A 14,025-nucleotide genomic window follows, 5' to 3' on the forward strand; every position below is an offset into this window, starting at 1 on the left:
AAATTGATAAAACGTGTAAAAGGAAGATGTCCAGCGATAAAACAGACAGGCTTTCCTTCTTTCCTTCTTACACAAGAAATATCTTGTAACTCACCAATCTCATGGACTCACGCTCAAAGAAACCACATAAACTTCCCCTAAGCAAACTAATGTGTACACTTGTGTCTGCATTCATATTTTGTTAAATGCGAACAAAATGATGGCAGAAGCGCTGCCAAGTGTCTGCACAGACAGAGAGGCTTCAGTTAAGAGGGAAGAAAAAGAATCTGTGTTCACGTTCAATACTTGAATTTTAAAAAACAAACAAAACATTTTCAGAAACATTTGTGGATGTTTGTTTGTTTGTTTGTTTGTTTGTTTGTGTTACTTGAACACTAAAGTGGCCCTCCAATGAGACGACAGTGCCAGCAGCGGCCCACAGCTCATTTGACCCCTGATTTTAGACTATATTTTTCACTACACCAACAATTGATAAATATCTTCTACAAACACGTTTCGAAAAATCTGAGACAACATAACAGCGATACTGGAAAAGCTACATTACTGAAGGTGAGTGAAACATTTGGTTCAGGTTGGTTAGCACAGTAGAAAATTTACAAATAAAAACAAAACAAATAAACAATAAAGAGTGTCGTAAAATGATTTGTTTTTCAAAATAAAACATTTTACTCTCCTCTGTCCTTCTGGCTCACATTTGTGGATATTTGAACTCACAAGTTAAATGTATATTCTGCAGCATCTCTACTATTCCGCGTAACTCTGCACTGAGTACGCGTGAGAGCGTTGACTTGTCTTCTGCTGCCCTCGCGTGGACACCAAACAGCGTCTAAGTGCGCCATCATACCATAATCATCTCAGTAACTCTTGATGTACATTAGATATAAACTCACATTATATATACCTAATACTGATTTATTATCCCCGATCCATTATTTCATTTTCATGTAAGGGCTCATAATCGAGGCGCGGACGAGGCTTTCCAGAGTTTCAAAATAAAAGTACTTAAATTTCAGTCTGTGGGAAATTGACAATTTAGGGACAAAACTTGACCTGATAATCTAGATTTTTTACATCCACAAGTAAAACACCTACTTTACATTTTTCATAATAACAATAATAATGATAATAATAATAATATATTGCCTGGTTTGCAATATAGCCCCTTTAAGTCAAAAGTGTCCAAACAGATTACACTTATGTTGCAGTTCAGTGCAGCGAACTTCAGCGTTTTCTGCTCATCACATCTTTTTGACCATTTTCATGTTAGTTTCACTCCTGTAAGCTATTTGGTGGAGCAAACTAGAGCTTACAGGATATCACATTTTCAGTTTACTTTATTCTACCTATTCCAAAATCTAGGATGAAGGAGGAGTTGTTGATATGTATTAGTTGACTTACTTTAGAACACTTGCTATTCAGTATTTTGTTAAAGGGAAACCAGGAAACCAGCTCGCCTGCATGATTTGACTTGAAACCTCAGGAGAGGTTCTCTCTCTCCCGTTTAGCCTGTTTTGCTATGCTCGCCTAACTGGAGGCTTTTATTTTGAATTTAACTGGAACGACTGGGTGTTACTTACTATGATGAGCTTTACAGTAGTAATAGCTCCACTCGGTTTTCTTTGGAGAGCAGGACGCGCACTGACGGGATCATCATGGCACCGCTGGGACTAAAAGCCATTGTTGGAGAAAGTAAAAAAATTTTTATTCTTATTTAATTCTTATTTTTATTCTGATTGTTGTTGTAACGTGGGGCCGAGCTGCTCCTTACTTTTTATTAATGAAATGTTGGTGCGCTAAGACGCACGGAATCACTGGAGCAAAGCATCTGCTCATAACATCTGAAGTGTCGCAGGCAGTGAATTAATTGCACTATTCGCTGGTGTTCTGCTAAATTCTGCCGTTATTGCCCGTTATTGTGTTGTCAGTGTAAAAGCATGGAGCCCAGGTCCGATGTAAATCCGGTCGCGCTAATCTTTGTGCGGATTAAATGCTTTGACATAATTCTCTGGGGAAGACCAGAGGTGGAGGAGGACAGATCCGACTCTGGCTGCCTCAATAACCGAAGAAGCCTTAGTTTATACTGCCTTTACTATCCCAGACCTGTTTCTTCCCCTCGTGCATTGATTCCACGGTAGTTGTGAGCACAGTTTGGTAATTCCAAACTGTGCTCACTGATTTTCGATTTGTGTTAGTTGCGCTTAATAAATCGCACCAGCGCATCTTTAGACTTCCAAAAACAGCACGCACCCAAACGGCTAAAGGGAGGTTCAGTGAACTTGGCAGTGATGCGCCTTCACTAACTCATTGAGTAACCATATTAATAAAACTGGTTACAACCTATCAAGCCTTTGGATAGTGACTGTGCAAGTTATTGAAATACTGTCACAATTTAAATACATGTTAGCAGTGACATGGCCGTACACGGACAGGAAAGGTCTGACATTTACTCTAGACCAGTATAACAGCTCTATGCAGATCATATTTCCATTTAAAGGCAGAGATTTAGGCTATTTAAAGGATGTTGAAGAAATTCATCAAAGAAAATCAAAAATCAGACAGTTGCTGTCAAACAGTCGTATTGTTTAGATTGTGATGGAAATGAGACAGCTGTGCTGGAAAACAACTGAAAATCAAGTGTTATTTAAAAACAAAATCACAAGGTAACAATCGCTCAGAAAAATACTAATGCAATACTGTAAAGTACTTAAATCCTAAGAAAAGTCGTTGGATGAAAGCACAGGTGTAGGCGTCACGATATTTACGACACAAAGACTCGTCCCCTGCTCTCATGAGCATCCCCTGAAAATCGTCTATGTCGAGTTTCATTGGGTGGAAATTTCATGTTTTAAACCTTGAAATCTATGCAGAGAATTAGACAGCTGTAAGCATGTAATGCTCACAGCTGCCTTGGTTGAGGATCCTCAGAGAAAATAATGGTAACATTGAGCTGCACACATGCTTCAACAGAAGAAAACAAAGTATTCACATTACAGTGCATTCATGCTCTCATCTGAGAATGCGTCGTGATCACAGAGACTGTCTGCGAGTCCAGAAACTTCCAGGTGAATCTGAGCAGTGAAGGGTCACATCAGAATGAATGATAGTGAGGCTGTGATGTCAGAGGGAGTGCCCAACAGGTTATCTGTCTGCAGACCAAAGTCATGACCATAGATGAGGGATTTAGTTTATGTTGCCCAAACATCAAAACGTTGTCTCTCATGAACACACTGTACAACATGATGACAGTGTTTGTCAGGAAAGAGAATAGTGAATAGGAGAGCTAGAACTGAAGCAACAGCCGACTGTGCCTGCTGCCCGTCAGGCGGTGCTCCGTTCTTCCACAGGCACTTACACCTAATCCAGCGGACTAATTGGATAAACAGGACTATTCACTGACTTCACTGTAGTGTGTCTCTGACAATAGCTTTTCTCGTCATGTAGCTTGGTCTACCTGATAAAGGTGTATCGGCTCATCGAGGTGTTGTGTCACAAATAATGTGCCTAAATCGATCATTTACAGTTATTGTAAATTCCTGCATGAGATGGCTGGCCTCACTGTGTGACTGTCATGTCACTGCAATGTGCTTATGTCAGCTGAACAGCAGCTCTTCAAGCTTAACGATACCTTTTGGAGGAACATGATATGTAGACTTATTTTGGAGAGCAAGTGTTTGTGTTTATCAGTGTGTGTGTGTGTGTGTGCGCACACTGATGCAGCCATGTATGCTGCTTTCCTGTGATGTCACGTCCGCTGACACAGAAATAGCTGTGGGCAGTAGGGAGTAGTGGATGGGGTAAGAGGATTGGGAGCAGATTAGAGGCAACAATTGCAGTGGGCCTGTCTCTCAGTCTCTCCGTGCTCATTCTCACATCCTGGACATGTGCTTAAATCCCCAATAAGGGAAACCTTGACACATTTTAACAGAATATTGGGAAATACTAGATTTGCTCTGCTTAAAAAACAATAAAAGAAAAAAGAATGAACTAATATCTTTTAGAAATGTCTCTTTGTGTTACTCTGTCTCTGTGAAAACAGTATTTTTTCCCTTCCTAGTTCTCTAGTGTTTTGCAAATTCTTCATAACGAAATATTTTAAATTGTCAAACATTCGATTTTAATACCAGACAAAAACAAACTGGGCAAAGAAGAAAACTAAACTTTAACAGAACCTGAATCCAAAGATTAACAAACATACAAAACTAGAAAGACTATTGAACTCAAACCACGACAGCTGCGCCAGAAGCTTGGACGCTTATGATTCACCAAATGTAACCAGTCGTTCTTCAGCCCATGTCATTGGTCTGCAAATATGGAAATAACTTTGAAGTCTAATCAGTGTATTGTTCATACATGTTGCACTGCTATTATTTTCTATTTTATGGTTAAATTGTTATAATTTGTAATTAAAATTAGACACAAGCTCTGAAAAAGGATTTATGTTACAAATTTGACATCCACACAGCCAAACATGTAAAATCACTGACGTCAGTTCAGTGCTTACATTTCTGTGGGAGATCTCCTGAGCTGTGACCATTGTGAAAGTTCAAGTATCAAACCTGATTCAAACAGAAGATTCGCTGTTATGCATCTATCGGCGTAAGTGTTTGCATGATAATCAAAATGCTGTTTGAATGTGGCTTAGAGCAAAACGTGCTTTGACTGCTCAGAGTTGAAAAGTCCAATAAAAGTATCCAAAGTACATTAACCAATCAGGTGAGGGGACAGGTGGCTGCACACATGTCAGCAGCATCCTCGCAGTGAATGCACCAAGGTGAAATAATAAGCTTTGCTGCAATTTGGCAAAGTCTGGTGTCAAATGAATAGTTTCTGATTTATACCTGCTACAAGAGTATTAAAAATCTTCTGACCGAGAGCAAAATAAAAGCATCTGTGATGCCTGAATAGAACTAAAATTCAGCTTTGAATGGCTCCTTGCATTATTCCTGAGGTGGCAGCAGCACGTCTGTGACCATGTTTGTGTGTTTCTCAAAGATGAGATTAGAGTGGAAAATTACCCCCAACTGATTTTACATGTGTACATAAAAGACCTGTAGAGGACTTGATGCCCGATGTAGCTTTTCTGAACCAATAATAACAGTTTTTGTTTCATCTTAGTTTAACTTCAGGACCTTTGCACACATCTGTTAGACAGTGTATAGAGTGGGAAAGGTTTGCTCAATCAGTGGCTCTCACTGGAATGCAGAGCTGCCATCAGCACAGCAGTCTTATTAAATGTCATATGCCAGTATAATGTGACCTAGTGGTAGCATATACAGTGTAGACCTTTGGGGGACTCCGCTGCATAATATGGAAAAACATACAAAATATGATTTAAACGACTGCAGAGCTGTCGTAGATATACCAACCCAGTGCTACAGCCTCACTATGAAACTGTAATGATCCACTATATTAAATGCTACACTTGGGTCACATAGTACAAGAACAGAACATTCATCAGTATTGCTGCAACACAGTGAGCTATGATATCACCCTAACAAGCACAGTCTCAGGACTGTCCAAACCCTGACTGAGATGTTGTTCTGACTGCATGTTTCAGAAGGCTGAAGACAGTTATAATAGATAAGATAAGATAAGATAAGATAAGCTTTCTTAGTCCCACACGTGGGAAATTTGTTTTGTCACAGCAGGAAGTGGACAGTGCAAAAGTTATATAGCAAAAATTAGAATACAATAAGAATAATAGACTGTACACAACTGTACAGAAGAGAATAGAATAAAATACAATACAATATACAGTAGAATAAAATAGAATAAAATATACAATAGGATAAAAATAGAATACAAATTCTATATACAACTGAGTAAAAATACAACTGAGGTCACTTTTATAGCATGTGGACTGTAATCGTAGCAGTCAAGGATGAAAACATCACTGAGAAGTTATGGGAAAAATATTATCAATAAAACAAGCAAGAGTTAGAATTTTTTATTTGATTTGATTCATTTTATTCTTTAAAAAAGTTTAGAAACTTTAATCTTAACGTGATCATCAAAGCTTTCATCTCTTGGTGATGTATATGATGATGATTCATCTTCATCCATCCAGTTCCAGTCTGCAGGATTGTCTTTTAAGAATGTGAATGTCTTTATTGATCCAGGCCACCAACAAGCACCACATTTCTTCTTTACCTTAAAAGCTGCAGGAACCTAGAGTGGACATGCAAAGAAGGTTAAAATGATTCTCTAGTCTTTCCTGTCTGAGATAGAAGGAACATTTCTGAAAATGTTTCTCATTGAGAACGCTCCTGCTTGTTTACTTGGAAACATGATATCAAAGAAAATACCTAATTGTTCTGATACAAATAAATACATTTAATATGAACTCATTAACACTGAAGAATGTCCACAGTTATGTGTAAGCCCAGTAACATGCTTTATAAAATCATGTTAATTTATTATACCGAGGTGTCAACATTAAGATTAAAATCCCCAGCTGCTCAATCACGTTGACAGCTGCTAAAATAAAACCAATTCTGTCACAGCAGCACTTTGAGACAGTGATCCAGGCCTTTGTTAGCACTCAGCTGGACTGCTGGACTTTATAAAGGGGTCAGTGCTTCATAGGTTACTCGTCTACAGAGGAGGCAAAATGCTGCAGCTCGTCTTGTAACTGGAACTCGAAAGTTTGAGCACATTTCTCCTATTTCAGCTCCACGTCACTGGCTGCCCATTCCTTTTAGGATTCATTTTAAAATTCATTTATTTGCTTTTAAAGCTCTCCATGGCCTCGCCCCATGTTATCTCTCTGAGCTGCTACAGCCTCATACACCCGCTCTGTCAGGTCAGCTGATCAGCTGCTCCTGCATGTACCCAGGACTGGGCGTAAACTTAGAGGAGATCCTGCTTTTGCTGTAGCAGCTGCCAAACTGTGGAACGAGCTGCCTTTAGAGATCAGACGGCTTCTTCTCTGCCTGTTTTTAAATCACTCCTGAAAACCCAGCTCTTCACCCTGACCTTTGACACCACGTGAGATGTTGGTGTTTAGTTTAGTTTAGTTGATTCTATGTTGGTCTGTTTTAATTTTAATTCATTATGTGTTTTATTTATTTATTTATTTTTTATTTTATTCTATTGTCTTATTTACTGTACCACACTTTCATGCTGTGCTGGCTATTTTAAAGCTCTTCATAAATAAAGCACTTTATAAAGTGCTTGGATTACTTAAAAGAAACAAAGAAGGTAAGAAAACAACAAACAGATGGTGTCAGTAAGAGCGGTCTCTCTGCTGTGACACCAGCAATGCTTTTGTTTTGCCAACATGCAGAGATAGATTATTGTCCTTGCACCAAAGTGCCAGCTGTTGCACCTCCTCTCTGTAAGCAGCAGCATCATCATCGTCCCAGCGCTCTGGTGTCATCTGCAAACTTGATAATGTAGTTTTTGTTGGAGCTGGAGGTGCATTTGTGGGTCAGCAGCGTGAAGAGTAGCGGTCTCAGCACACGTGCCTGCAGGGTGGGAGGGGGCCGTGCTCAGTGTGATGGTGTTGGATTCCAACCTGTGCTCTCTGGGGTCTATCAGTGAGGTCCAGGATCCAGTTGCAGTGGAGCAGGGCAGGCTTGCTGATCAGCTGTTGGTGAATGATGGTGTTGAATGCTGAGCTGAAATCAGTGAACAGCATTCTTACGTGGGCGTTACGTTGATCCAGGTGTGACAGGGCCAGGTGGAGTGCCAGTGAGATCGCATCGTCTGTTGATTTGCTTTGACTTCATGATGATTGGAGTAAGTATTAGTGGGCGGCAGCCTTTGAGCTCCGAGGCTGCAGCTGTCTGTGACACAGCAGCTTGGCTCAGGGCAGCGGTTCTTAAAGAGTTCTGACAGGTGGGGCGCAAGTTATCGTGAGGATTGGGAGGAGTTAAAATGGAAAAAATGGAACGCCACAAGGAAGCATAGTTAGCCCGTTATTGTTTTCACTGCTGATAAATGATGTGTTTAAGAACATAGAGGGTGGAACGGGGTTTTCACTTTCTTCAGACGATGGGGCGATGTGGGCAAGAGGACGACGGTTAGACTTTTTGGTAAAGAAAGTACAGGCGGCAATCACAGCTCATATAAATGGGGGTTTAAACTCTCAGCTGATAAGACTAAATAATGTTTTTACGAGAAAAAGAGTTGGTGTTGACATCAGGGTCAGATTATATGGACAAGCATTACAAAGGGTAAAACAATTTAAGTTTTTGGGGTTGTGGTTTGATGAAAGGGTGACATGGACTGTACATATTCAGAAAATAATAGACGGATGCAAGAAAGTTTTAATATAATGAGGTGCTTAGTGGGAACTGACTGTGGGGCTGATAGGAAATCTTTAAAAGCTTTATATACTGGGTTGATTAGGTCAGTATTGGATTATGGGTGTGTAGTATATAATTCTGCTGCCAGAACAAGTCTTCGTAAGTTGGATAGTATCCAATATCAGGCGCTAAGACTCTGCACAGGTGCATTCAAAACAACATCTGCAGCAGCTGTACAGGTAGAAATGGGGGAAATGCCATTACAAACAAGAAGAGAGCAACTGACACTGACTTACTGGGCAAGTTTACAAGGACGTGGTCAAGATCATCCGACAAAAACTGTTTTCCAACCGTGCTGGGAAAAAGAGAAAACACAATTGAAGAGCTTTGGGTCTCTTAAATTCACATACAGTGCAGGAATATATTAATCAGTATTATAGTCAAAATCTACACAGATGCATCAAAGAATACAGCCAACCAAAGCGGGATAGCATTTATACTTCCTGAGTTTAATATCAAGGTGGGGAAAAGGATCAGTGACGATTTATCAGTGTGCACAGGAGAAATGGTTTCATTATTGTTAGCAGTCCAGTGGATTGAAGAAACAAAACCACTAAGATCTGTGATATGTTCAGACTCGAGCTCATCACTGGCCGGTCTGCAAGACAGTCACTCAGACTGCAGACTGACATTCTGATAGAGATCCAGCAAACATTGTTCAGACTTGTTATGATGGGGCTTATGGTCACGTTCTTATAGATACCAGCGCATCATGGAGTTAAAGGAAATGAAACAGACTGGACAGCAAAAGTCGCAACGAGGAGACCGATGGTAGATATTAGTGTGAGTAGGACGGAGCTCAAGAGTAGAATACGATACAAAATGAAGGAAAGGTGGCAGAAGCAATGGGAGGAGGAGAGGAAAGGGCGATGGTTTTATAAAATCCAAAGGAAAGTGGGGGAAATGAGAAGTACAGGCCGAAACAGGAGAGAGGAGACGATTATATCTCGACTGAGATTCGGACACACTGGTTTAAATAGCACATTGTTTTTAACAGGTAAACACTGTACAGGGGAGTGTGGCTGCAGCAGGGAACAGGAAACAATAGAACATGTTTCCTTGAATTGTCAGAGGTTTGATATTGAAAGGAGACAACTGCTCAAAAAGCTGGACGATATGGACGTGAAGTTGGACTTGATTGATTTGTTTCGCACGACCTCTGTAAGTGAAAGTTATCGGGCTGTATTTTGGTTTTTAAGGCAGACCCATTTGTTCGAGAGAATTTGAATTTTTTTTTTTGTCATTTCGGTCCACACCATCACGCCCTGCCGCAGCTCTGCCGTCAAAAACAGGCTCCCTGCAGCCACTAACAGTGAGTAGTATTAAACTCTCACTAAATTATATATTTTTCATCTCTGCTCACCAGTTTCTGGATCTTTTGTTTTTATAAGACTAAGACTGAACTTTATTTTTCCATGTTTGGCGATGTTCACATTCTGTTTAACTTGTTGCTTTTTTGAAGAAGTGCTGCAGACGAATGAAGCAGTCGAGTGACAAAAGTTAGTTGCTTGAAATGAAAGTTGTTTGTTTAAAACAAAAATTACTGACGGATTCAGTGAATCCTTCGGGGGGATAATATTTCTGCCATGTGAGGAATGATGTAAAAAGACTGAGAACCACTGGTTCAGGGAGATGTTGAAGACGTCTGCTCGGACGTCAGTCAGCTGACGATGAGGCGGCCTACATGGATGAAGTGAAGAATCTGGCATCGTGGTGCCAGGACAACCACCTCCAGCTGAACGTCAGCAAGACCAAGGAGCTGGTGGTGGACTTCAGAAGGGGTCAGCACAGAGACTACAAGCCCATCATCATCAATGGAGCTCCAGTGGAGAGGGTGCAGTCCTTCAAGTATCTTGGTGTTCACATCTCCTCAGACCTGACATGGGCTGCCCACATTCAGGTCCAGACCAAAAAGGCTAGGCAGCGCCTGTATCACCTACGACAACTGAGGAAGTTCAGGGTCTCTCCAAAGATCCTCAGGATTTTCTATACAGGCGCTGTGGAGAGCATCCTCACACAGAACATGACATCGTGGTTTGGGAACAGCTGTGTGAAGGACCAAAAAGCTCTCCAGAGAGTGATCCGTACAGCAGAACGCTGCTGCAGGATTACTCTCCCCCCGCTTCAGGACACCTACACCAGGAGATGCCGGACTAGAGCAGATACTGAAGGACCCGTCCCATCCTGGCAACAAACTGTTCCAACTTCTGCAATCTGGTAGAAGGTTCCGCATCTTCTGGGCAAGGACAGAGAGACTCAAGAGGAGCTTCTATCCCCAAGCCATCCGTGCCCTAAACACACACACCCGCCCTCTCACATCATCTATAATTGACTGAGACAGGACTCTTCCAGACACTAAACCAAGGCACAATGTACATTTCAATTCCTTTAATTTTAAATATGTTTATATTGTCTATCCTGTAAAATAGTCAGATGTCTATTCATATTAATGTACAGAATTCACCTGCTTGCTGCTACTACTGCACATTCACCCAGTGTATATACTATATGTATGTATATATATATATATATATATAATGTTCTTCCTCTACACCCCCCCCCCCCCCAATTTTTGCACATGTCGAGGAGCGTGTCAGGCTACATTTCACTGTGTGTTATACTTGTATAACTATGCATGTGACAAATAAAGAACCTTGAACCTTGAACCTTGATCAGCACAGGCTGTGAGGACAGTATATTGTCTGGTGCAGCAGCTTGTGGGGTGACTTTAGCGAGACTCCTTCTCACATCGTGGACAGGGACAGCACTCGTTTGTCTGGCGAGGGGTGGTTTTCTGTGCTGGCTCCTTGTTTTGAGTCTCAAACCTGGCGTAGAATGAATTAAGTGCTTCTGGCAGAGAGGCGGGGCCTTGTAATGATGGCTTGGATGTCTTGCCACATTCGCTGAGAATCTCTTGAGCAGGCGAAGTAATCACTGACTTTCTTTGAGCACTCAGGCTTTGTTAGCTTGATGCCCCAGCACAGATCGGGTCTTGTCAGTCTGAGCGCTGCCTCGTCGTTGGCCTTGAAGGCACCAACCCGTGCTTTCAGTAGTTCTTGAACGCCTGCAGTAAAGCATGGCTTCTGGTTAGTGCATGTTGTGACAATTTTGATGATGGTGGCATCTCCAATGCATATGTCACTGTCTCAGCATACTCATTTATGTCTATGTGATGTTCAGTGGTCGCCGCTTCTCTGAAGACGCTCAAAACTGTAACTACACTGCACTCTCCAGATTTTATTTTACATTTCTGTTATAAGACCAAACTTAGCCAAGGTGGACAGAAGTCACAATTAGAGCAGGGCGATATGGCCAAAAATATTTATCACGATATAGATTTGAAAATTTGCGATAACGATATAACTGACGATATAATTGATGTGAGACAAAATGCAACTCCACAACTTTGCTAGCGTTTACAGCATCCTGCCATGCGACTGTATTTGTCTCTAACCCTCAGGAACCTTCACATTAACTTTTATCGAGTGGAAAAGTGTTAGCTTAAATCCTGCAGCTTCACTGTTTATGTTATGCTAACATAGCTGTGTCGCTAGCGATCACGTAGCACATCATTATATAGCAGCTAGCCCAACTTCAGTAACTTTACAAACATCTCTGCTGTTTAGTTTCCTGTCTTCATTTATGTTGGAAGTGACAGCAGAGCTGTACATTTGAATTTTTTCAGAAATCTCTCAGACAGAACATGCTATATCATGTTTAGGTAACTAGCGAAACTAGCGAGCTAACTTCCGTTAACCACCTGCTAACTTCTAACTCCGTTAAATGTAATAAATTCTGTTTTCATGGATGCCTGGATGCTAAACTTCATAGTTACACCTGGTAAAGCAGCAACGCTGATCGTTTTATTAAAGATGAAAGAATTTAGACAGTTTTTAACTCTCAGTGACGCTGCAGTGTTCGTTTGACTTTGGGACTGACGGACAAACACCAAACCACTTCCACATCACTGAAGTGGCTCCATTTTTACAAACCTATTCTGGTTCATCCGTTTCACTCAACGATCCGCTTTCTCCATTCTCATTCTCCGTTGCCGCCATGCTTTTTCGGCCATGTGCGTATGAAAACAAAGGCACTGCACATGCGGGTTTTACCCATATTCTAACGCGATATTTCATTTTCTTATCGTTGCCTAACATTGTACCGGTATTACCGTGAACAGTATGATATGGCCCAGTCACAATGGAATTGTAGGTTGGAAATTTTCAATTTCAGTTCAGCTGGTTTTTTTTTAATTTAGCAACAACAGCCGAACACTTAATAAACTGGACGAGGCAGCAGATTTTCTAGGTTTGCACAAACTAGTCTGTTAATTATTAAGACTGGAATATCAAAAATGGGCAACTGGCAGATTTATGACCTGATGTGTGAAAATGCTCTAACTCTTGATTGAACTGTACAATATACACAAAATGTTTTGTTTACAGAGATAATGAACAACGTCATCAAGAAGGCAAGAGAAAAAGGAAAATGGAAGGTAATTGTCATTAACATCATTATTCATACGAAGTTGGATATCTGTGATTCAAAGATAAACAAAGACATTCATTAAGTATCAGATATAGTAGTTTCCTTTGCTATGTGTGATTTTATTATAGGTTTTGGTGGTGGACAAGCTGAGCATGAGGATGGTGTCCTCCTGCTGTAAGATGACAGACATCATGTCTGAGGGAATCACTAGTAAGTACTACCAACCCAGCCACACCCAGCTCACTTGTATGGAAGCCCGTTTCCGCCACAAAAAAAAAAAAAAAGATCCATAACTCAAAATTTCGAGTTATTTTCTCGAAATTCTGAGTTATTTTCTCAAAATTCCAATTTATTAACTCAAGATTTTGAGAAAAGTAACTCGAAATTTCGAGTTAGCGCTGCCAATCAGTAATCTACGTGAATGACGTCATTTCCTCGTTACCCGGAAGCTGAAGCCTCAGCTACAAATGCTACAGCTAAGCTACCGGTATTACATCCAGTCGTGAATGCACAGATTGCTGAGTGTTTTCAGCCTGGCTTCACAAATGATGAAATCCCCGTGTTATTAGCTGAATCACATGGTGTTGCTATCAGCAAACGTACTCGCGAAAGCGCCAATTTGTTGGGATCCGTTTTTGAGTGCGCGTTCCTCTGCGCCATATGCTTCCGGGTAACAAGAAAGCGACCTCATTCACGTATATTTTTGATTGGCAGAGCTAACTCGAAATTTTGAGAAAACTAACTCGAAATTTTGAGTTATGGATACTAGCTGTTTTGTTTTTATTTAGTGACGGAAACGGGCTTCCATACACTTGACCTGTAGCTGTGTAGTTAGTTTAATCTGTTTTAAATAAATCAAATTTAACTCTAATTTCTAATTAAGTTAAATGTATCCAACAGTGTTTACAGTGTGAAAATATTTCTATATTTATTTATTTTTTTGCAAGGTAATTGAAATATTAGAAAAGGATAAGATCAGCTGTGCGGTTCCTCGGTCGTTGATCCAGTGTTTAGTTTATTTTCCTCTGTTCTCAGTTTAAAGTTTCTTATTGATTTCCAGTGTTCTTGTAATTATGTTGTGAATTACATGCTGGAGTTCAATGTTCGTAGTTGTGATCTAGTCCCAGAGTTTGACTTCATGTTTATTTTTCTTATAGCAGTCTGTTGAATACCGGCTGTTTAGTCTTCCCTACGTATCCCATGCCCGGTGTACGTGTCTTACTTTCCA

The 14,025-nt window shown here is 40.6% G+C and overlaps 1 protein-coding gene across 2 annotated transcripts in view; it reads left to right on the top strand.

The window, feature by feature from the left end:
• Positions 1-1,583: 1,583 nt before the first annotated feature.
• stxbp1b (syntaxin binding protein 1b) overlaps positions 1,584-14,025 on the top strand; it is a 49,008-nt gene continuing 36,566 nt past the window's right edge. For both annotated transcript variants that reach the window (XM_024804592.2, XM_014414615.3), the window contains exons 1-3: positions 1,584-1,689; positions 12,755-12,804; positions 12,926-13,007. In XM_024804592.2, coding sequence (XP_024660360.1) covers positions 1,653-1,689; positions 12,755-12,804; positions 12,926-13,007 — 169 coding nt within the window. In that variant the 5' untranslated portion in view covers positions 1,584-1,652. The remainder of the gene's footprint in view (positions 1,690-12,754; positions 12,805-12,925; positions 13,008-14,025) is intronic.

This window comes from Maylandia zebra, linkage group LG12 (assembly GCF_041146795.1).
Source record: "Maylandia zebra isolate NMK-2024a linkage group LG12, Mzebra_GT3a, whole genome shotgun sequence".
In the NCBI taxonomy this organism is placed as follows: Eukaryota; Metazoa; Chordata; class Actinopteri; order Cichliformes; family Cichlidae; genus Maylandia; species Maylandia zebra.